Source organism: Lagopus muta, chromosome 5 (assembly GCF_023343835.1).
Source record: "Lagopus muta isolate bLagMut1 chromosome 5, bLagMut1 primary, whole genome shotgun sequence".
NCBI classification, from domain to species: Eukaryota; Metazoa; Chordata; class Aves; order Galliformes; family Phasianidae; genus Lagopus; species Lagopus muta.
The window spans coordinates 19,793,014-19,817,355 of record NC_064437.1 but is presented as its reverse complement, the minus strand read 5'-3'; the positions used below and the strand labels follow the sequence as shown (position 1 = coordinate 19,817,355).

The window sequence follows — 24,342 nt, the reverse complement described above, 5'->3', positions numbered from 1 at the left end:
TAAAAGATGCGGATTTCTTGCACCATACAAAAATAAGTACCAGTGATACTGGATGTGCTATAGATTGGCTTTGCATTCCTCAGGGCATCCAGTCATACTGTACTATCACTGACAGCAACCTCCAGCATTTTAGGGACCATCCCCCCTAGCATTTTAGGAATGACCACTATGCTCTAAAGTAGAGGAAGTGGCTTATTCAGATTTATGAAAAATGCTGTTGGGAGTGTTGTGAAAATTGCTTTCTAGTGATAGAACTTCCCGCTAAATTCAAAAGTATACTACTATGAAGAGTGTTGAAAATAATACAATTTTACGGAGTGAATAAATATTATTCATGAAATGTAACCAACCAATGTCATGATCAGACCAAAAAGATAAATTGATACTTCACCACTATTAACCTGGAAGGATAAAATATCAGCATCTTATTATGACAAATGATGCAGATAAAGATATTGAAACATCAATCAGATTTTTAACATGCTATAACATTTACTATTATTATTAAGTCTAGCAGTCTTTACAACCAACTGATATAAAAATGCCCGGAAACAGTTTGAAATATATATATCAAAGACTTTGGAAATGAATATTGAATGAAAAACTGCTGAGCTTCAGAATATATATTTTCCAGACTTTTCACAGATGTACCTATAAACAATTTCTTCCTGTTTGCAATAAGCAGTATATGTCAGAACCACAAGAGCAATGCTTGGTCCTTCCTAGTTCTCCCCCAGTTTCCTCATTTCTGTTGAGGCAGTGATTGTATAGCACTATGTGAGCAGGGAGCTTTGGGAATAGCATTTGATTTTACTCTGTTCGTGACAGTGAAATTGTGTGTTTGAAATTAATGAAAAGGACTATCCATCTATAGTTTGCCTACTCTAAAATGTGGACTTCAAACAGGGTTTGAATTTTAAATATCCTTTCCAACTTAGTAGGGCTAGTTGAGAAATCAAAATATATGTGTTTTTCACTGTTCTTTTTTCTTCTGTTGCTGAAATTACTTAATTAACCTTATGGCAGGTAATGCAAATCTTTCAAAGTGCAATTTTTCTGTAGATGAAAAATATATTATTATCAAAATATCTGGCAGCACATCAAGACTCTGTAAATACCCAGTTGGCCTTTGGATGTTTCATTTGGTTGCTTCACAAATATATGTCTCACAGGAGTTCTTTGTCAGCGTGTTCATATTCTGTTACTTTTTTCCCCCCAAGTCTCATATTTAAAGACAGAAATGCGTGATTAACACTATTGGTAGGCTTAGTGATAGTGCCGCTGCTACTGACACTGGTAGTACCTAGCTGTGTTATGCCCTTACACTTCAAGGGGTTTGCGTGCCACCAGCAGTATGCTACTACTATTTGTGAACCCTTTCTCTACGTTGTTAGGGATTAATGCATGTGTTTGTTCTTTTTTTTTTTTTTTTCCAAAAATTAGACTATCTTAATTACTGTTTTAAAGTTATTTTAAAGGAGTAGTAATACAGATGTATCAGACAACAGTGAGAGGTGGTCAAGAAGGAATGCTGATTATCACGGATGTTTCTATACTGTGCTTATTTTTTGCATATATTAACATTATCTATGCATATGCTTATATAAACATATAACAGTCATTTTGCAAACTGGTGGTAGTTTGCTTGATTTTTAACATTTAATTCCATACTTAATAAAATCCACTGCAGGAGTAAAACAAAGTACAAAGATATGAATGAAACTATGCAGAGTAAAACAAAGTACAAAGATATGAATGAAACTATGTGATATATAATCCATGGATTAATTTTATCTCTCCCTGGAGATTATGTACTACATTCCGTGTAGACAGTTTTTCGAAGGCCACGTAATCCTGGAAACACAGAGTGAATTTTGTATGTGTTAATATACATTCGCGCATTTTAAAGATACTTTTCAACAATACGTTCCATGAGATTATTTTTTGTATGAAACTTAATGTAGGCACTAACAGAATAAAAGTGGCAATTCTGATTTTTTTAAAAAAGTGTGCATATACATGTGTACATATTTATATAGATGAATGTATGCATGTAATATATGAGCAATGAAATTATCTGTCACAGCAGCATTTAAGTTAAAATATTATGTTACTTTCAGAACAGCATGTAATATTTGCTTCTTATTTTAAGTTTCTTCAAATGAAAACAGTCTTTCAGACTAGACTATTTCTTTTTCCTTGTTTCTTGTGGATGTTGAATACTAGTTCAGTACTGTCTCATTTGTGTGTTGACTGTAAAAGAAATCCTGATGTGCATTCTTTTATATTTCCTTTGTCCTAGGTTCCTAAACCAGTTGACTACTCATCGCAACTGTGGTGAGTCCCTCTTTAGTCTCACAAGAGTCTCTTTCTAAGAAGTAGTCATAAAAAGATTTCTGCTTAATGCTTATTACAGTTTAATTTGTGTTGGTTTAACTTTTCTAGGCTTCTTAAAAGGCATTGTGTAATGGTTTGGGGAAACACCACCATAGATTTTCTGAAAGCATTTATGATGTAACAATGTGCTTTATGGTTTAGACGTTCTGTTTACAAGTCTGTAGCTGCACAGCCTTAGTCCCAGGGGTCTGAAATGGAACAATATGAGACATGTGTAATATGAAGCATGCAAGTAGATTTTATGTGTTAAGTGACTAAAGAGAAGGATTAATTTTATACACATTTTGTCTCATGAATAAATTTGCTTTTCCTTTAAAAAAAACCAAAGAAAACTCTAAATAAACAAAACTATCAGCCCTGTAAAAGGACAGTGTATCAAAACTACACCCAGTGCTGGTCTGGAGCGTGTGGAGTGTAGTGAGTGACCTCTTTTCACTAGAATTCACCAGACCCTGGAAAACATGTGCTAATTCTAAAAGAGCAGATTGATCATCACATGTGCTTTCAGTAGTTTAATACTTTGTCATTTGCAGATGAGTTCTGATTTTCTCTAGCTTGTCTGAAATGGAATCAGAATTGGAACAAAACAAACGTGGATTTTTCAAAACAATCGGAATAGAATGTTTAGTATTATAAATTGGTATTTTTACTGCAATTCCAACATTTGCTGTATTTATAATTGTATTTAGAGAAAGCGCATCACTGGGATAAGTCTTTAGTCTCTAAGGTTTTGCGATGCTTAACAGAAAAATGACTTCAGGCTGAAACTCGCTGTAAAGTCTTGTACTCTGATACATTTCAAACACCTTATGGTAATGCATTTTGCAGAGCAATGGTCTTTCATGTTGACTAAATTTTGACTGATATCTAAACTGGTAAAATAAGCACTATCTAACTGTAAGCTAGGTTACTTTCCACCTCCTCAGTTAACAGTTCTGTCTCTGGTTTTGTACATAAATATTTGCAGACAGCCTCTCATGAAGTGCCATTTGGAGTAGGAGCACAAACCTGCTCATGCCAACCGACAGCAGTATCATTGACTTATCTATTTTAGCTTTCAAGTGCCAGCAATAGATCTTTCAAATTTGACCATATAAGGCTGAGTATTTTTTTTTTTGTGTGTGTGTATGTGTAAGTTTGGTCTATCCATCACTTTTTAGCTATAAGTGCTTATTGGTAATTATGTAACCAAATAAGTGTTCTGAAATTTTGTATAGGTCGTCTTTGACCTGGTGTTACTAGCATTTGTCTCTGCGGTGCTGAAGGCAGTAGTCATTCAGCTAATGCTAAGGCTCAGTTTCTTCAACAAATATTGTATTTGACAATTTCTAATTAAGAACTTCCCTAACCTGATTGCAGATTTTCTTCACGCTTTATTGAAAGATTTAGAAGTAGTATTCAATTCTAATTGATGTATTTTTAGATTATCGTCTCAGGAAGAGTGTTGAGATATCTTTGGAGAGCTCATAGGCAATTTTTGTCCTCTGTTACAGGTTTGCAGGAGCAATGGAAAGATTGCAAGCAGAGAGTGAACTTATTAACAGAATAAATAGCACTTACCTGGTGCGACACAGGACTAAAGAGTCAGGAGAATATGCAATTAGCATTAAGTAAGTGGGATATGTCGTTTTGTTTTAACTTATGACTAGATAGCTCACTATATGAGACCAGTAAGGGGAAAAAAAAATATTTATGCAATCACACAGGGCATGTGGGATTTATAGTAGGAAGTAGCAGTAGTTTTTTGATGCTGATGTAAACAAGTCCAAAAAAAAAAAAAGGCATTCTTATGTATTGGGTAAGACTAAGCAAATATTTACAATTTAATATAATCTTTTAAAGTAAGATACACTTCCATTGACTTCAGTGGAAATTTGTTGAAAGTCTTAGCATCTCAGATGTTTCAGTAGAACCTGTTTGTAAATTTCATCGTTTTGAGGGTCTTCTTTGCTATCACATTGATTATCAAAATGAATAGAGAAGCAAACAATGTGTGGGAATTCCTGGTTAGAGTGGCTAGTTACAACTTCTTTTCAGAACACAGATTACCTCTTCAGCTGTAGTTGAATAAATATATTTTTTTAATTAGATGTCAACTTTGTGTTGACATAGATGTGCGTTTTGTCTTAAGAATTTATTTGGATAATGTTATTGGGGCATGCCTTCAGGTAACTATTGATTGCCCCTGATTAAAAACACATTTATATTCATAAGTTATTCATTGCCCACAGGTACAATAACGAAGTGAAACACATCAAGATTTTAACAAGAGATGGCTACTTCCACATTGCAGAAAATAGAAAATTTAAAAATTTAATGGTAAATATTGATTAGGCTTTTAACAATGTGTGATTTCTGTGTAACTGTTGCTGTTCAAGCGTGTGCTACTTTGGTATGTGGAAATGCAGAAGGATGAGAGATTTGAATTATGTCCATATCTACAAATAAAGTATTTCTTGATTCTTAAGGGTTATGCTTAAATCATGGTGACATGCTTAAAATTATATATTTATATTTAGGTACGGAATGTATCCCTTACAGTGGTGTAGATAGAGGAGGAATTTGAGTCCCACTTTGAATGCTGCTTGCTTACAAATGACTGTTTCTGTTGCCTTGGTAATTTGAATGATATGTGAAAGAAAATTTGTTTGCAGACAGTGTAGCTTGCCTGCTGTGCTAATGTCAGATAACAAAGCCCAAATAGTTCTTATTCTCCTGGCCTTCCTGCTTGCTTGTAGTGTCTGGCAGTCTCTGACAATGGACTGTGAAAAGCAGGTGTAGATTTTTCGTAGCTTTAGAATCTACTTTAGAAACAGTCTACAAAAGCTTACAGCATTCTAGAGTTTGCCTCAGAAGATAAGCCTTGGACAGTTATCAGAAATGTGTTGCATGCTTTAGATCTTGGGAGTCATTTTGTTGGTTGAAGTTAATAATGATCACGGAAGGTTTTATTTTTCTTATTTTTATTTATTTATTTATTTTTAACTAGAACATGGTTCTATTTCCTTATTTTAACCTATGCTTGCTTGGTCAACTCTTCATTTTGGGAATCAGGATGTAACTATGTAGAATGGAATGACTGAGTAGGTACTGGAAAGAGGGAAGGATTTACAATAACTGCATTAGTTTTTGATTGCATTTCTGAAAAGTGAAATCCCACAGTTGAAGCATCATGAATCAAATGAAATATGTTTGTTTATAATTGTCTAGTCACTTTTAATCTTATTCCAGGCTCTGTGTATGAACTGTATGATATTGTCACTATTAGAACAGATTCAAAGCTAAGAGACAGTGACAGGTTGAAGATATGAAAGGAAGAATATGAGCTGTCAGTGTTTGGATACATACTGTCATCTTTAGAATAGTAATTTAAGTAATTTATCTCCTTGGTTACATAAACTGTTTGAGCCAGTTTAATGAATAAGGTTAGAATTGTAGATTTTTGGGGGGGTTGGGCTCAAGGAGTATATGAACTGCTGTTTTTTTGGTTTTTTTTTAATAGTGTTCACTCTGAGGAGGAAAAACCAACAGATTTTAATAGAAAAGCCTTGAAATTTTTACATGGTCCGTTTATCTACTCAGTCACATTTCTGTTATTTTATATACAATACTTATATGCTTTGTGGAGATCTGTATGCATATCAGTTCATTACTCGATGAACATCACTTGTCATTGTAGAAGAAATTTGAGAAAACAAAGGCAGTTACCATTACATGCTTAATGAACAACTAACCTTCTGCCTGACCAGAAAAGCAAATACATGCTCAGCTTTGCTCAACAAAGCGATGTGTTGATTCTGACTATAAAGCTGTTTAAAACAAAACAAACAAAAAAAAGGCATGTGCATCATTGTCATGAAAAAGTAGGTTTCACTTTATGTGTTCTGTACTTCAGGGTAAGGGTTAAATTACACAGTTAAGTTGCAATATAAAAGCAATCAATATTTATTAGGCTATTTGATTTCTTAATGTATGTGCTCTGTGGGATCATAGCAGTGACTTTATTTTATTAAACTATCTTGGACTGTAAACCAGAATCATGAAAAGGATATGATTTCAATTTCCAATGACAGTGTTTTCCCTTCTGCAAGGAACTTGTAGATTACTATAAGCACCACTCTCTCAAAGAAGGCTTTCGAAGTCTGGATACTACACTTCAATTTCCATACAAAGAATCTGAAAACACAGTGGGACAGAGGGGTAACAGAGCAGGTGGCAACTGTGAGTATTACAAATTTACGTACTCTTTTCTGTCAAGTATATAAAAAGGGCTTTAGCTAGGAGGTTTTTTGGTTTTTTTTTACGCTAAGCAGATTTGGGTCTGTCAGGAGTTTTATCAATATGTCTAGCAAGTTTGTCTTTCTGCTAAACTTTAAAATCTCCTTGTTATTCAGTATTCTATTAGGAATGCTGATGAAAAGTTGAATTGCATCCTGCTTAATTTTTTTGGATATTTGCATGCATGTAGCGAAAGTGCTAATAAGCATCTGTGACAATTTCTAATCCTTGCAAAGGGATTTAAGTAAATCAATCTTATAGTGTGGCTGTGTGAACTAGGATCTCACTCATACCACATGAATTTCTCAGATAAACCTAATGCTACTGCATTTTCTGTATCATAATTTTTTTATGTTTTGCTTTTAACCTTAGGTGTTTATTCAATGCCTGTCTGCGTCTAAAATGATTTACTGTTTACAATGTAAATATCAGATTAAAAGTTTTGAAGCTTAGAATTAGTCTGCGGATATTTAAAATTAAAATGGTATCCTTTTTTTCTTTCTTTTTTTTTTTTCCTATTGCTACATAAGTGGAAACCAGCATGATTTCTAAAATTCTAATGGTAAAAATTACCACATGGCCCATCTCTGGAAAATATATAACATTCCTGTCAAAGAGCAAATCTTAGATTTGCAGTTCTGCAAACAATGGCTGATAATAACAGCAAAATAAAAATTAATGGATTTTAACAGTATGAAGACTCCCATGAAGGACCATAGGGTCTAGTCTTGGTGATGATGAAGCTGGCGGACCTATTTTCATCTGCTGTGTCTGTGAGCTTCTGTTTCTTTGCTTCTCTCTCTGTTCCATAATATTTCAATAACTTCAGAGACTTGCTTCCTCTCCTAATTAGAATGAGGATAATAGAGAATAAATTATTTTAAGAAAGTAGTGTATCTCTGTGCATTTCATTTACTCTTTGTCTGAATTCCTCTTTATTCTTTTGTTTCTGTTTTCTTTCACTGCGTCTCAGGAGTTTGGTCTGGTATGCTGTGTCTCAATGCATATCTGTTCTGGGTGAATTTGTTCAATTTTTTTCTTCTTCTTTAAGCTTATGATCTCCCTTTGCTTTTCTATTGTCATATCTTGTGCTTTTCTTCATCCTTTGCCTCTTGATAGCACTGAGGCTTTAATTGTTCAGACAGCATGCCTTGCTTAGTTTTCTTTGCTTTTGTTTTGGTTATTATTGGTTGTAAGCAGAAACACGTTATTCTCTTCTCTTAGACCAGTTGAGATACAGCTGTACTGTCCACCAGCTTATTACTCTGCAACAGCATTAGTTCAATCACTTCACACTTTGCAGGATGCAGGAAGCATAAATGGGGGATATTCTCGTTTTAGCCGAAGGGGTGAAAAAGTGCATCTGATGTTACGTAGGATACTGGTGGGAACTGACAGGTTTTATTTTAAGCCAAACTGATCAAAAAAGTCTCAATTCTCAGACTTGTGAGGAACTTAATAGATATCCACAGTTCTGTTCCTACCTAGGTTGACTCTGGGCGACACTTCAATTAATAGATGTGCCAATTTTCTTTTAAAGTGTCAGTATGCTCCTCTGAGGGTTTTCTTTTTTTTTTTTTTTTTTAAAGAAAAATTTCCTTAATTAGCAGCCTGTCTGTGAGTCACACTGCCCAGTTTTACATCAGTCCTGTTAATTTTTACCAAGTTGATGTTAGAGTAACCATATCGCTAGGAACAGAGAACCTCGTGGGTTTTCTATTGAAGTTTGTACATTTTTGGCTGAACTTCTCTTTAAGGAAGGAAACAAGTAAGTGAAGGGACAGCAGTTGCACTTTTGGTTTTAGTTCATTTCAGCCCTCAGTGTGAGCCTCCATGTAGATGGTTTCTTTGACCTCTGACCTTTGACCTCTGTAATCTGAATGCAAAAAACCTCTCTGTAATTTGTTGAAAGGGAGCCAACCAAGTCTGCCACATTGAAGAAGGGCACTTGACCATTTTTTCATCTCTGTGATTATTTGATGTCATATTCACTACATTTTATCAAGCATGAGGTTGAAGCTAGTGGCTGCAATAGACTTTGGTGATTTGTAGCTGAATTCAAGGGGATTTTGGGTTTCACCTTGATATTTTTCACTATACTATTCACATGACTGTGGATCTGGATTTTTTTAATGAGGATATCTTTTGAAAAGGCATCAACTTACTATTTGATCAAAGCAGTTGGTTTTTAGCATATAGAATCAACAGAATAAGTGGGAAAGTGTTTCTGAAACACATCTAATAAAATACTGAAGACTTGGGGAAGGTTGTCATTTCTTGCTAACAGTCTTTGAGCTGTTTCGAAGTTAATTTGCAATACCAAATTAACGTTGTTTCACAGAACAATGCAAGAAGTATTGTATTATTTTTTTTGTAATAGTCATGTTTTCATTTACCTATTGAAGGAAAGAAAATCATGTGGCATTTCAGTTGATTTTTAATTTTTGATACGAATCCTAACAAATCACTTTGTAGTATCTTATATTGTCAAGGAATGTACTTCTTTCAGTAACTACGATTTTGTTTAGAACAAGATCTTCATTCTATGAAGACAGTTAATTTTTCTTCCCACTTTAATTAGGAATTCTTATGGTCTTAAATAAGTCACCCACTCTTTTTTGATACTTAACGCACACTTTTAATATGATTGGATTAACTGTTAGATGTTTACTTCTTCCAGTGTAGAAGTTAATTGAGATGACTTTGACTTTTGGAGAAATGGTACATTTGTTCTTAATTTTTCAGCTCCAGGGTTTTCTGAATGTACAATGATCAAATTGTGTTTTGTTCACAGAAAAATATTAATTTTTATTAATTATTATTATTATTATTATTTATATTAATTTAATTAATATTGATTTTTTACCATTTATTGAAAGTAAAAATTGAAGATTAGTTCACATTCTTCTGCAAAATAGTTCTTGGCATTTTATTCCAATTTACTGATGCTTTGCACAGTCGTATTGAGAAATTTGTTTTTTGGGGGGGTTTTTTTGTGGTTTTTTTTTTTTTTTTTTTAAACATAGATTTCAATGTACCTAAAACATGAGGCCAAACATTATTTGACTTTTTTCAATTTTAGATTAGGAGTAGATACATTATAAGGTCATGCTACTATTGATAAAGTAAAATAAAGCGAGTGTCATCTCAGCTGTTCATGAACAAAAGAATCTAGCCTTTCTTTTAATGGACAACACTAAAGGCTATCTGTAGAAATCTGGTAGGATTCCCTTGCCCATGCTGGTTTAACACAAAATCAAGCTTCCTGTTAAATCAGACGAAGAATTCTCATGGTATTAAGATATATGAACAGGACAGGAAAGGACCAACTACCCCTTTCGTAGCGCCTGAAGTATATTTATTCCCTCATGCTACTCTTGCTCATTTGTTTGGTGTAAAGGCGGTTAATTATCCCTGAGAATGGTGACACTAATTCATTACATTTGCCTTTTTTGTTTGGGTGACATTTGCACACAGAACTATCACCTGGGGTTGCTGGCTCCTGTACTCAGGTAAATTCATGCATTCTCAGATAATTCATTCAGTTTTAGAAGCCAGAAAGGATCATCAACGTGAAGGAACAAATGGCAGTTTTTAGTGTGCAAGAGTCTATTGCTTTTGTATTACTGTTGTACTGACTCCTAGACTATAGATGTGAGAATACTGTATCACCTGTGTTAATTTTATTTATGCTGGCTGTTTCACTGTCATAAATGCATTTATTCTCATCCAGGTAAGATGCACAAAACCATATCATTACCTTTACTGTGGATTCTGTTTATTCCTTGCATAAAATAATTCTTGTTTTCATGGCTGCAAATAACCATTTTGAAGCCAGACAATTGTATTTCTTCTGTAGTCACCAGAATAAATTCAGAGAAACAGCTTAATGTGATGAGTATAAGCCTGCTACATTTTTAAGGAACTGTATTCTTTAATAACGATAGGTATTTTGGGTATTATTTAAAGGTTAGAATATTATTTATCTAAATGAGAATGGACTTCAGCTTTCTAAGTGCACAGTAGGGAGCAATTGTCTCAACTTAATTAGTTTTTGTATGTTATGTAAAGATGAAAATCTGTTCATTGCTTCTTCCAAAGAGTGACAAAATGTGAGAATGTGACAACAAAATGTAGTTCCGCTTAAAGCCATTTTAGTACATTTTATCTAATTCTGCATTTAAAAATGTGGCAACAGATTACCCTAAGTTAGTCGGCAGTAGAGCAAATGCATTGGAAGTCTTTCACCTGAGTTAAAGGAATCCCCTGTTACAGGGATTAGGATGATGTACAGGTTCTGCCTAGTTGAAATTTACACTTTTTTTTTGCTTGAGGATTTTCTCTTGAGTCAAGAGTGTAAAGATGAGAAGCACTGTTTGATCTTTAGACAGTGTAGTGTATCTGGGGAGTTCCTACTGATGTTAATGATTATCAGGGCAAAATGCATACTTTTCCCCATGCATGTTATGACATCCCATTTAAACTGGTGTTTAGACTGTATTGCTAATTGAGGGTGTGTGACTGTTGTCTTCCTAAGCTGAAGAGGAATTCTTATGTATGCATGAGTTCCTGCCTTTGTACTGTTATTAAGTAAGGCACGCAAAATTAAGACTAAAAAAAGAACTTTGCTAAATCTGAAAATATTTGCAAGAGTCTGCAGTTTTAATTTGCTTCTCTTATTCTTTGAAAAATGCGATTGTTAAAAATTAAATCATAGGTTAAGATTTTCTAGTTATTACAGTCAATTTCCTTCCAGACATCCTTAGTAGGGAACCTTAGTTTCCTTATTATCAATGACTTATATAGTTAAAAAACTATTATTTAAATCTTGTGCCAATGTTTCAATGTACTTTTGCTTTTCTCTTTTTCTCTTTCTTTCTCTAAGCCCCCTCTTTGTTCTGTGGGTTTTCTTTTGTAACTCCTCCAGACTTCAGCTTTGTTCCCCCTTCCTCCAGTCCTTTCTGGTCAGGTACTGCTTTACTGCTTTTATATTCTAAATTTGTTTCTGTTTGTTTCTGTGTGTCAATTGAGGGAAGGGACGAATCTCGTATTTCAGTTCTTCACTGAGTCCAAAAAGGAGTTTCTACATGTTATTCCTGAAGCGTAACAAGAATCGAACTCATAAACTTCTGAAAAAGCGAATATTTACAATAAGGGAGTTTGAATGCTGTTACAAAGCTCATTAGTTGCACCAGATTTAGTTGGTGATCAGTTGACTATTAATTTGCCACGTAGCTGTGATATCTATTTTAGCGTTCTTGTTCAAATACACAAATTAAAATTTTCAGTGTTTCTTTGCAGATAAACATTATATTCGTCCCATCCCTGCAGCAAACTGTACTGCAGAAACATCTTAGGATACAGTAGTAGTTTTGTAGAAAATGTTTTTTTTTTTTTTTTTTTTAAGTTCTGCATTAATGTGGTCTATTAATTTTCCCCATTTTTTTCTGAATGTTTTCTTTATTCTCATTTAAGCTTCTTTATCTTTAATAAATGCAAACATTTAAAAATGAGATTGCATAAAGTGCTTGTAATAGTAGTAGTGTTAGTTTCACTTAGTGCACCAGTATAATTGTGACTTGTTTTGATCTCTGAGACGTAGTGTTCAGAAGTGAACTGTATGGCTGGATAATTTGTAAGGGATTTTACTAGTGGCCCTTTGAGGAACATAAAGAAGGAGTCCTGCTAATACCATGTTGGTTCATCTCTGTGCATAGGAGGACTTGTACGTTGTGGAAATCAGGACTGAGGCTGGTTCTTTCCTGGGGAAAGGGATGTACCTAACATGAATGAACTGAAACGTAGTCACTTTCAGAATCTGTCTAGAAGACCTGAATAGGTGATATGTTTTAGTTTTGTCCAACAGTGGTAGTATAATTTCTTAGTGCTCTGGGATAGATTCTGAAGGTTTTCCATAGCTCCTAGAAGAGAACCCTGTAGGGGGGAGCTCAACAGTGGGATGGTTTGTTAGCACATTGTGCTGAGAGTGCCTCCAGTGTGCAGAATGATTCATACTGTGATCTTCAATCGCAGGGTTCTTTGGTGCACTTAAAATGTTTTGGCCCTCATTAGTGTGAGTTGATTTCTTCCATTCTCATCTCCTTATATATGAGTTGTTTGGACGACATATACTATTTTTCAGTAGTCACAGTACTGACAGAGAATCTAAACTTTAAGGCGCTATTTCAGTTAATGTTTGTTTATGTGGAAGCACACATCTGTTCTGATCTAGCTGTGCTCATGGCATTCAGCTGGAATGTCTGAAGTTCCTGATTCTTATTTTAATCAGTAAAGCCAAAGACAATAAGTTTTGGTACTCTGTAGTAGGAGAATATTGTCATATTCACCTTTAGAGTGAGGACAAGAGATGAAGCCTACATATGCTTTCAACAAATGATAATTATACTATTTTTTTTCATATGAAAATCTGCTTTATTGGAAAATATAAGCTTAAAAAAAAAGGTAATAGTTCAGTCTTGCATATCACAATATGTTTTATCAAGTAATTTTTTATAAAAGTATAAAACAATAAAGGAAGATGCTATGTAATTCTTTAATTAAGCTTATCTACCTGTTAGAATTTTATTTCATATTCTGATAGGCTACAATAAATTGCATGTTCTTAGTGACAATATCTTTTCAAAATACTCAGATTGCTTACATTAAATGAACAAATACTTATTTAATATTTTTTTTAAAGACAGATCTTCAGAACTAGTTTACTTCTGCTGATATATGGAAGTTGGAAAGACAAAAAAATAATTAAGCCAGCTATTGAGCACTACCAGAGGTGCTGCATATGCTTGTGTGATAGAAATGAAGTGTGGTTGAACATTACAAGGAAATGTACATTGCTTTGAGGAGTATGGCAACTAATGTGCAAGAGCAACCTCTAGGGGGTGTGGTTGCTGGATTGCTAAATGGCCATATCACAAGAAGGAAGGAATAACTGCTCACAGCTTTTGTGACAATACTTCGATCCTTGTGGAATTTAAGCATAGGCAGAAATGTGGGTTAGGCTAGTCTACTGTAATCACATGGAGCCTCTTCAGTTTCCATCTCCGTTACTTCAACACTGGACCGTGCTTCAACTGTTTTGAAATTCCTTTGCAGTTTGTCAATCTCATTATCAGGGAGAAATTTTTCCGATGTACTCTACTGTGAACTGGAGCTGACTACAGTTCCCTGTCTTCTCTTCCAGTTTGCAGAGGGGAAGGCTAAATTAAGCAAAACTGTATTTTTCTCATTCACAAATGTGCCTCATTCACAAATCCGCTTAGCTCGGATTTTGGACTGTATTTCCTATTCATCCTCACAGTACTTCCCTCTTAATATACAAGGTATTTTTTTTAGTCCTGCTTCCTTGATAGCTTTTTTTTTTTGCCTTTCTTTAATTTCTCATTTATGTTCTCCTGTAGGACACTTTCTTTCCATTAATCTCTGCTGCTAATTCCATTCTTTCTCCTTCGTTATTCTCCCTGTAGCCATCATTTTTTCTCTGCTTCACACAGTTTTCTCCCTTTGCTCTGTACAGATGTCCTTTCCACATGCTGTCTTCCCTCAAGATTCATTTAGTTAAGAACAGCTTGGTTTTGAGACTTCAGGGCTGACAGTCTCTATACAAATTATTTTGTGACTGTCACCAGAAAATAGGGTTAATATTCTTTCCAAATCTAGCACCAGATAGTTTTCCTGTATTCCTTGATTCATCTGGCTTTTTTATATTTCTCACCATAAGCATATTTTATTTGAAAATAAAGGTGTTGAATTTGAAATTAGTCTGGAATCTACTGCTTTATGCCATGAGTTTTTGGTGATCTATGCTTTATGATTTTTTTTGCTTCCATATACATTTTCTCACTGACTTCACAACTCGGAAAACAATTAAAAGTCCTGCTCCTTTTTCCTCAGATCTGTACTTTCTTTTTCTGCCAGAATTTTCCCTCAGTATTTTTTCCCTTATTCTTCCGTATGTTTCTTTCCTTTCTAATTCTCTCCTTCCTTGTTTTCCCAAATTCACTCATCTTTGCCTTGTATTGTCGTCTTCCTTCCCTGATTACCTCCTTTTAGAATCTATGGTGATATCATGCTCCCCAGAATCACTCCCAGCAATGCTTCTCCACATCTGCCCATGGTATTGCTGCACATTTATAAATGGCTACTGACTCTACAATCAATAACTGCTTTCTTTTTTCTCCCTACAAAATGATTTCTGCCCATGCTGTGTTTTTTTCCCTGAAAAATTGATTACTGAAATCCTGATAAGGTATAGGATGTAGTATTGATGTCAGAGTCTAGACAAGTAGTGACTACAGATGACTTGCTTATGGGGGGAAAAAGTAATACATGGCCTAGATTTTTACAACATATTCATATTGTAAACACAAGCAATCACTTGAGATGCTAATTCTTTTTTTATTGCATCCTGTATATTCTGTATCAAGTATTTGATAAGCATTTTCCCAATATGCAGTCTGAAATGTTGGACTAAATTTTAATGATGTGGTATAAAAGAAAATATAATCTATACCTATATTGGTCTTCAAACAATTTGTTTTTTGTGATTTATTTAACTATAATTTAAATACAACATTTATTATTGTTGAGGGGTCAGGAAAAATCCTAAATAGAAGCATGTATGAAAGTGTCAAGATTTTCTAGCTCATATGCAATGTTTTGTGTTTCTGATTTAAAATAAAGGCAGTTTGCTGTGAACATTTAGTATTACTTTGTCAAAAGCATTGCAAAAACTAGAATCAAAGTGGTCTTTTTGAGGTGAAAAAAAGTGATTTTATTTACAGTGTATGAAGTTATCCCTCACGACCATTTGATGAATTATTTTCAGAAGGAAACTGGCTTGTGCTCATAAATAAATTCTACCTAAAAAGATTTACATTAAAAAACAATTGAAAAAGAAAATAGCCTGTATTTAGAACAAACAAATAAATAAAACTTTGGCCAAATATTCAAACTTGAAAATGCAGGAGGAGTACATTTTTCTTCTGAACTGAAGGTCTTAATCAAGAAATGAAGCCATGCCCTATTTGTCTCACTGGAACAGGTTTATTTCTCAAGTAAAGACATTTAACTTTGTAGTGAAGTAAAGATTTGAGAGAGAGGAAGTTGTTTCTCAGATGAGACCTTTTCTACATTGGTTATTTTTAAAAAATTCTATTACTTTTTCTGTGGCTGAAAATTTCATTTCTTGACATTGGCAAAAATCTTACAGACTGATGCAGGTTACATCTTTTGAATATTAATTTCACTGAAATCCAGGAAAAAATTAGCAGGTATTTTTTCCTTTGTTGAAAGATTTGTAGAACAGTTTTGTAGTGATTTTACAGACTAAACTCCTGAAAACTGTTATTACATAAGCCAGTGCTTGTGTGAATTGATAACGAATGCTCAGTACAGGTTTGCTGTAGAAATATTTTTTTTTTTGCCCATGCTGATGTTAGCTTCTGACTTTATGTACATTACTGTTTAACCTGGGAGTTGTTTCTTGAAAGAACAGTACCTGATTCTGTTTGTTTTGCTTCATTAGAGGTGTAAACATAAATCAACTGTGAATGTTAATAATTCTTTTGGAAAGAAACTAGTGACCTGTAAAATATATTGATGCATGTATCTGGCAGCAAGTTCTATTATGAAGCACAAAAAATACAGTATTTTTCAAATGTATTTAGCAATTTGTGGAGTAAAGGTTAGGTTTTTTCATAGTTCATCTAATTTGATATTTTTTTTCTAAAAATAAAACTACAATGGCTCACATAAGCTCTTCAACTTTTCACCACTCACCTACAATTGAATGTATTAAGTCTTATGTGCAGATGCTTTCACATTTGTGTGAAGCTGATGCCAGTGTATGTTGTCATGAAATCATCTTACATTTTACAGTAATGCTATCTGTCAGATAATTTGACAGAAATATCTGTCAATTAATAAACTCTAATATCTACTTCTATTTCATTTCAGTGCTAAGTCCAAAGGTGATAGGCATTGCCATTGCAAGGTATGACTTCTGTGCAAGAGACATGAGAGAACTATCCTTATTGAAAGGCGATGTCGTAAAAATTTATACGAAAATGAGTGCAAATGGCTGGTGGAGAGGTGAAGTAAACGGAAGGGTATGTTTTTTTTCTTTCTCTCCTTTTGAATGACATTTTGAAAAACAAAAACCAGCAACAATAGGGAAAAAAAAGGAAAACAAAGAAGAAAACAAATTTTCCTACATCATGAATCTTTTGTATATTTAAGTTCACAAGAGGCAACATATTTTCGGAACTCTTTCCGGTTAGCTTTTCTCAGCAATTAATTCATTATTTTTATTTTTATTTATTCAAATGCCTGCTAGGCTGCATGTTTAGGCAAGATTATACGTCTGGAAAATAGCCAGGATTAATAGCAGAGCTGTAGTTAAACTTCCTTGAACTGTGTTGCATGGATTTGGGGGCGAGATCAGAACCTCTGGATCCAGTTGAATTCCTAGTGCTGGAAATCTGTTTGCAGATTAGCACAGAATGATTTCCACCTCACTGCCAGAGTACAATGCTGTGCAATGAGCCGTGTTTTTCTTAGGAGACTTATGCTTTTGATCTCTAAAAAAATCTGGTCGAGATTAAGTGTGATGTGCATTTATTCTACTTCATCATTTAGCAGTGATTTTTACAAAGGCACTTCATGCTGTTCTCTGGGTCTTGGATGGCTTTGAATTCATGGAATATTAGATCTGATCTAAGGCTATTCTGTTTCAGTCTTGTTATATGACTCCTTGGTGCAGGTTAGTTTGGAATACTTTTTGCTTCTGTTTCCATGTTTCAAGGGCTGAGATGAGAGGTCAAAGGGCCTTTTTTTTCTCTCCTGTTTTATGAGTGAATTGGAGGAAAGTGACTTGAGTGGAAACTGGAAATGGAAGTTGGAAGTCTGCTTGAAGTAGATGAGGGAGGATATACTCAGATTTAATGCCTTATCCATTTTGGAGAACTTTTTATGGCAGAAAAGAAGAAATATGGAGTCAGAAGAAATAGTGATCATCGTGTGTCCTTTACATGTTAAAGTAAATTTAGCATCTCATTCCAGTGTAGCTACACACTTCCTGAAGAATCCCTCTTACAAACTAGCATTCTTTCTGCTAGTTTTCACTGCCTGGAATTGAGATCATAAGATCACTACTGTTTATGCAATCACATCTTCCAGTCATGTTTAAGATTTGGTTTTAAGCTCTTTCATCAATGTTAAATTGACTTAAATTGACTAAATGGTATAAATAAAAACTAAATGATAAGACAATAAATGACATTGCTTGCCTGTATATCTAACACAGTTGTTATTTGACACATAATTAATTTCAGAATGTAGATAATAGTATAAGTTATGAAGTATAAAGTGCTGGTCTAAGAATTCTAGTTCTGTCTCATTTAAAAGTCCTCTTGTCAAAAATGAGATTTAACTGCAATGGAATCAGTCACTTTTAACTTTGGACATGGCTGACGCCTATGAAATATTTAACTGCCCACTCAAAAGACAGCAGCATCTTGTAGTAAAAACTACTGAAAGTAGCAGCTTTTTTTTTTTTCTTTTTTTTTTTTCTAAATACGTAGACCTCCAATTTAGGTAAAAGTTCCTTTTATTTTTCTAATTTTTATTTAAAGATTGAGGGTTTAGTCTCTAAATCATTGTATCTGTAAGTTACTGTAAGTTACTCTATTTATTGGCTTTGTTACTATGTTAACCAGGGCAGGTCAGACTAATTTCTGTGTAATAGTATTTTTAGTTACTAAAGAGAGACTTATCCTTGTTTTTACCTGGTTTGGCCTTTTAAAAAATGTTTTTTTTTTTTCTGTTTTCTTTTTCATTTTCAGGTGGGCTGGTTTCCATCTACTTATGTTGAAGAGGATGAGTGAATTAAAAACTTTTCTCTGCTGACCAGCAATTTCAGGGATTGTAGAATTAAATAACTTCAAGCATTAATGGTCTTGTTAAGTACTTAGGCAGCAGCATTTTGTCTGTCTGAACCTTCTAGTCTTATTGTTGGGATTTACAAAGAACTTTGTGTGAACAGATTATTACCTTGCCCAGAGCTGTGCAAGAAACAACCTGCAACTTTGCTGTCACTGGGGATCAGTACAAAGTCCAGTGCTCACCTTCCCAGAAGATTTCAGGAAAACAAATTCCTTTATTCTGTTTTTCTGTTTTTCACCCTGTGCTACACCATGATTTGTAGCTCTGGCTGAATGTTTAATAAGTCTGTTTTCTTCTAGCTAACATCTGTGATGATATGAGGAGATGAAGGCTTATTATTCCTTATCATTGTATGCAGAAAAAACAGTCATTCAGGTGGGCATGGAGCCGATAGATTTTTCAAAATATCAAACTGTCTTACTTATCACCTTCTAAACAGTCGTACGCTAAAAAAAAATCATTCTGAAGTAAATATGAATGTTGTAAACGGGAGTAGCATATATGTATGTGTAATTAGCTAACTGAATCCTTGAAGGTCTTGCCTAAATCTTCTAACAATTTGTTTGAAGAAGTCATTTCTAAAAAGTTTGGTGACATGATATCGCTTGAAAAATTATCTGCAAAGTGGAATTCTGGGTTTGTTCTTTGTCTTCTCAGCTTTATTAATTCAGCAACTGATAATTTAAGAGAAACTTGAGGGTAATTATGGGAAGAGTCATTTTAAAATTGTAAGAATTAGCATTAAATAAATATTGTAATTCTATTGTATAGCAGGATATACTGATGCAGGATGATTTCATTTCTTGAGAACAAAATTGTATATCTTAATCTCTTGGATGATTCATATGAACTTTTTGATGCTTCCCACTATAAGCTGTTTTTTCTGGTTAGACAGGATCTTCTATTCCTACTAAAATCACCTTTTGTGCTCTTAGAAGTTTAATGCAGAAGGAATTTCCAGAGTTCAGCGTGCCTGTTCCCCTCTTGTTTCCTGGGATGTCAATAGCAGGGCAGTGAGTGATCTTGTTGCAGTGTTATGAATATCCTTAAGTAACAGTGGAATCCAGATTAGTTAGCTTGAAAGATCAGTCCTCAAAGTGGCATCTGCCCCTTGGGTGAAGCTGTTTTTTAAGGTATTTATGGAGTGTCAGAAGTGCTTTAAGTTAAAAGAAATGTGGGTGATGCCTTCAGATTTACTGCTTGTAATATTTAGATGATTTCTAACTCATCTTGAAAACTTCAGAGAAAGTAAAGCTCTTTCTTTGCTTCTTCCTGGCCTCCTGGCCATCATGAAGAACCAAGCACAGCACAGAAGATTGCAGTAATCCCCCTCTTCTCTGCAACCATCATATCCATCTGTTACACCTAGCATGTGCTGTTATGTGACCAGTTAAAAGCGAGGATCTCCTAATTAGAAGTCCTCTACTTGTTAGGTTCAGTTTTGCAGATGAAACTCTGCTCTTAACTTTTCAAGGATTTACCTCAAAATTATGTGAACTGTGATTATGTTGAGTACATTGCTTGATGGAACAATTCAGAGTGTTTGTAAATATGTACATTATGCATAAAACATTTTGTAAATGACCTGTACAGCAGTGTAGACTGAGATATATTGTATTTGATCATGTTTTGTCATGCAGTTTTACTGTCAGTTGTGAGTCTGATCCTATGTTCCCTAAGTAGATGAAGTTGATGCTCAGTTTTGCCCTGTCAAGGGCTAGAGAAATGGGTTATAGGCCTGTGAAGTGTTTAGTGCTTTGCTGTCATACAGTTCTGAGAAAGAAGCAGTTTAATTCAGTAAGTTAAGGAATGCATCAGCCATTCTGGACAGCTTGTATTTAGAATCATTTTGAGTCCTCCCTCCATCCTAAAATTGCTGTAAAGCCTTTAAGTAACTTCTGAATCCAGTAATCAGCCTTGGAGAAGAATGAAAGCCATAGATAAACTTACTTTTGTGGCATAAATCTATGTTCTATTGTCTATGTTTAATGCCCTGTATTAATTGAGTTAATGCTGCATCTTAAACTATATTTTCAGTACCAAAGACTTCTAGATATTCTGCAGTATTTCTTTCATGTACTTCATTTGCTTGTATAGAGGTTTTGTTGTCATGCAATGCTGGTGTTACCATACTTTAATTTGTAACATTTTGTAAATATGTTAAGTATAATAAACTGGTCAATTTGTTCTTTTGAGTATGTGTCAAAATACATAGCTGAGTAGTGTGAAGTTTGCGTTCCTTTTGCCTCACAGTCTTCTCATTGTGAGCAGAAATTGATAATGCTGTTTTGGTTTCCCAGATCTGTATAATCTTTGTTTAGTTGTGGGACTGAACTGTCAATGTAAATGGGTTGTTATTGGTTTCTTTTCATAGCTGGAAGAATTTGTATACTGCCACATCAAGACAAGTGGTGTGTTTTGTTTGTGTTTAACTGTAAGGAACACTGTGGAATCAGTCATTTGCTATTGATTTTTATCTATTAAAGCTGGTAACTTGTAGTATTTGACTGAAAAAAAAACTGAAATTGGTCTATGAAATTTACTTTTATGTATCATATTCTTAGGAATGTCCTTCCACATTTTTTTTTTCTTCTGCATTTGTCATATATGGATTAACATACAAATTCTGGTTGAATTGAGCTCTAATCTTGAAAATAGTTTTTGTTTACTTTCATGGGCTACTTGAAAGTCTTTTAATGGTGTAACCCATTCATATGTTATTTACAATATAAAAAATTATAGTGTTTATGTAAGTATTTCTGGGTAGGTGAATTAATTCAGCAAGGTCCGTAATGATACAATTCCAATGTTGCTTCATTGTGCTACTTCTGTTTTTCACTAGCAAGTCTTTTTTTTTTTTTTATGGAACTACTTTTCTAATAGATAATTATTGAACTTAATGAGGCATTTACGCGTCTCTACCGATGTAAGGCATAATTTTCCTGTCAGCCATGAACATGCCTCATAACTGAGCCACACCTAATGAAAGATGCAAAAATGTTTCTCAATTAAATTCTCTTGTTAACAGTATTGCACTCAGTCACAGATCTTCTCCTTCGCCTTTTATGTGAGAAGAGGGATGCATCCTCTGACGGATGAGAACTGTGATTAGGGCCCAAGAACCACTTATGACTGGGTACTGGTTGAATTTTTCAGTTGTGAGTCTTGGAAACTCACTTGAAAATCTCAATTTGACAAACAAACAAACAAACAAAAAAACAGTGGAAATGATGTCAACCAGAATATATTTCTCCTCTGCTTCACAGGCTGACTCTAGATGCTCTCTGAAAGAGAAGATAATGTCAATTCTAACTGTTTTGGTAGCTCATAGAATTAAGATAGAGGTGCTGTCTTTAAAAAATAAATAAAAAGGTTTGTTCTGTTGACTTCAATGTTTAGTGCAAAAGCATTTGTTCCTAGTTCACAATCAATATTTTGAACTATTTTTGAAAAAAAGTTGCAAATACAGTATAGTTTATGCACTAATGTTGTCATGCAGATCAACTTAACTGTATTGACACAATCATAGAACCTGCAGAAGGAGTGGGAGGAGACACCACTTGAGGATCATCAAAGCCATGTCCTGGCTCTGGTACCAATTTGGCTGCTGAAATTTCACATGACTGTTTTACCTGAGACTGTTTTATCTAAAATTCAATTTCTTCTGTTCACGGAGCATTGCTTTTTCCACTTGAGCAAAAGAGGAAACACTGCAAACTGATTTCTAATACAGTATTCAGTGGCTCTGCTTTCATCTGTAACATGGTAGTGATCATGAAACAAGAAAAACATTGTCGGTCAGGTTATAACAGTTATGCTGATAGACAGATGTTCAGAGTCAACCCCAGTAAGGTAAGCACCACACAGCTCACTTTCTTTACAGTGGGACAGGGAAAGAGTAAAAATGACAACTTGTATCCAGATGAAAATAGTTTAATAAGGAAAAGAGAAGTGGTAAAAGAAAAACAAGTGACACAAAGCCAATCGCTCACCATCTTCCAACAGTAGACTGATATCCAGTCAGTTCACAAGCAGAAGAGAGCTAACCACCCGAAAATTTCCTTTCCATTTTCTTGCTGAACATGTTATTATGTAGCAGGGAATATTTCTTTGATTAATTCTGGTCATCTGCTTTGTTATGTTCCCTCCCAGCCCTTCTGTGCACCCCTGATCTATTCACTGGGTGCGGGGTGAGAAACAGAGATGTTGATGCTGTGAAAACAATGTTGAGCAGTGGTTAAAATACTTCTACTGGCTCTTTTGTTTACAGATCTAAAAACAGCATCCTATGAGCTGCTATGAAAAAAGTGAACTCCATGTCATCCAATATAGCAGGTATGAAAGTAAAATAATGAGTAAACCAGGAGATACTATATGTACATGGAATCCATGGTACTTTAGCAAGCCATGTTAGTATCTGTTTCAGTAAATTCAGCAGGGATCATTTCTCATGCACAACGTTAAAACATTATACCTTTGCATTTCAGAGGAAAAAAGAAGTTAATACATTAACTAGCCTTTCTTGAAACAAGTCACGAAATTTTAGCTTTTACCTGGGTAAAGGGGAGGTAGTTTGGAGTAATTTTGACTTCATAAAGCTATGGGATAAGAGGTTAATGCTGTGTACTTTTTCACAATGCTGAAATGTGTGATGCATATATAATTAATAATAGAAGTATAGAAAGGATTAAGCATCAGAAATTGACTGCAGAAGGGTGATTCATTTATGCGTTATTTTAAGCAATTTCCTTCTTAAGAACAAAGACCAGTTTGTTTTCATAGCAAATGGGATTTGAGTTACTAATTTAGCTTTTTAATTCTTGATCTGAGTAGTTTACTGTCCATTCATTATGAGGCTCTCTGCTGCTTTACATGGTAGTGAAGTTAGATTTAGTTTATCCTGTAATGTTTGAGGTGTTAGTGACTTTCTCTGTTACAGTTTTTTACTTGTCAATGTGCTTTTCAAAAAATATGCAGTTCATTTTAGGATGTGGCAACATGACCTTAAGTAAACAAAGTATTACAAGAGATGATAAGTTTGTAGGCAGCTGTTGGTCAAGGGGCATAATGGTGTTTCGTTTCTTTAGTAACTCCAGCCTTTAATATGAAACGTTATGACTGTAGGCAAAACAGAGATCAGTGAATAAGAAATAAAATGTTGATACCATACTATATGTGTTAGGAAGAGCCTGTTGTGTGATAAATTCATAAAATTCATAAACAATTGCTCAAAATATTAAATGTTTGATGATAGCATTGGATTGGAAAAAAAAATTCTTCATTACTTTTGTACTGGAAAGCTTTGCTGATGCAGCAGAGAGATCAAGCACAGTTGGATTTGGTCCTGCCCTTACTAGAGAACTCTATAAATTTTTCTTCAATTAGTTTTATTTTTTCCCCAAAGTTGTTATAAGTCTTCTTCAGTGAAATGCAGTATTGTTCCTAGGATTCTATGTCTTACTCATGCATAAGTCTAATGGAAACGTACAATTAAAACAAAGTTTTCTCAGTAGTTTTGCAATCAATATCCTGGTATCCTGTCAGCTGAAATGAGGCAGGAGGCGTCCACACCACTGGGTTGCTAGGTAATGTACAAGCAGCTTTCCTAACTATTCTCACAGATATTTCTTTTTTTTTTTTTTTTTTTTTAATTTTCCTTTTTTTGAGATAGACTTCAGATGGTTGTAGGGTATAGGAAACTATTTT

General features: G+C 34.4%; 1 protein-coding gene across 6 annotated transcripts in view; it reads left to right on the top strand.

Annotated features, from left to right (window-relative positions):
- Positions 1–20,831, top strand: part of VAV3 (vav guanine nucleotide exchange factor 3) — a 179,068-nt gene extending 158,237 nt beyond the window's left edge. For 4 of the 6 annotated variants that reach the window (XM_048947103.1, XM_048947102.1, XM_048947104.1 and 1 more), the window contains 6 exons: positions 2,303–2,337; positions 3,891–4,007; positions 4,629–4,716; positions 6,489–6,618; positions 16,651–16,802; positions 18,537–20,831. In XM_048947103.1, coding sequence (XP_048803060.1) covers positions 2,303–2,337; positions 3,891–4,007; positions 4,629–4,716; positions 6,489–6,618; positions 16,651–16,802; positions 18,537–18,578 — 564 coding nt within the window. In that variant the 3' untranslated portion in view covers positions 18,579–20,831. Of the gene's footprint in view, positions 1–2,302; positions 2,338–3,890; positions 4,008–4,628; positions 4,717–6,488; positions 6,619–11,560; positions 12,044–16,650; positions 16,803–18,536 lie in introns of those variants that run through there. The other 2 variants (XM_048947101.1, XM_048947100.1) reach the window with 2 other exon arrangements.
- Positions 20,832–24,342: the final 3,511 nt, after the last annotated feature.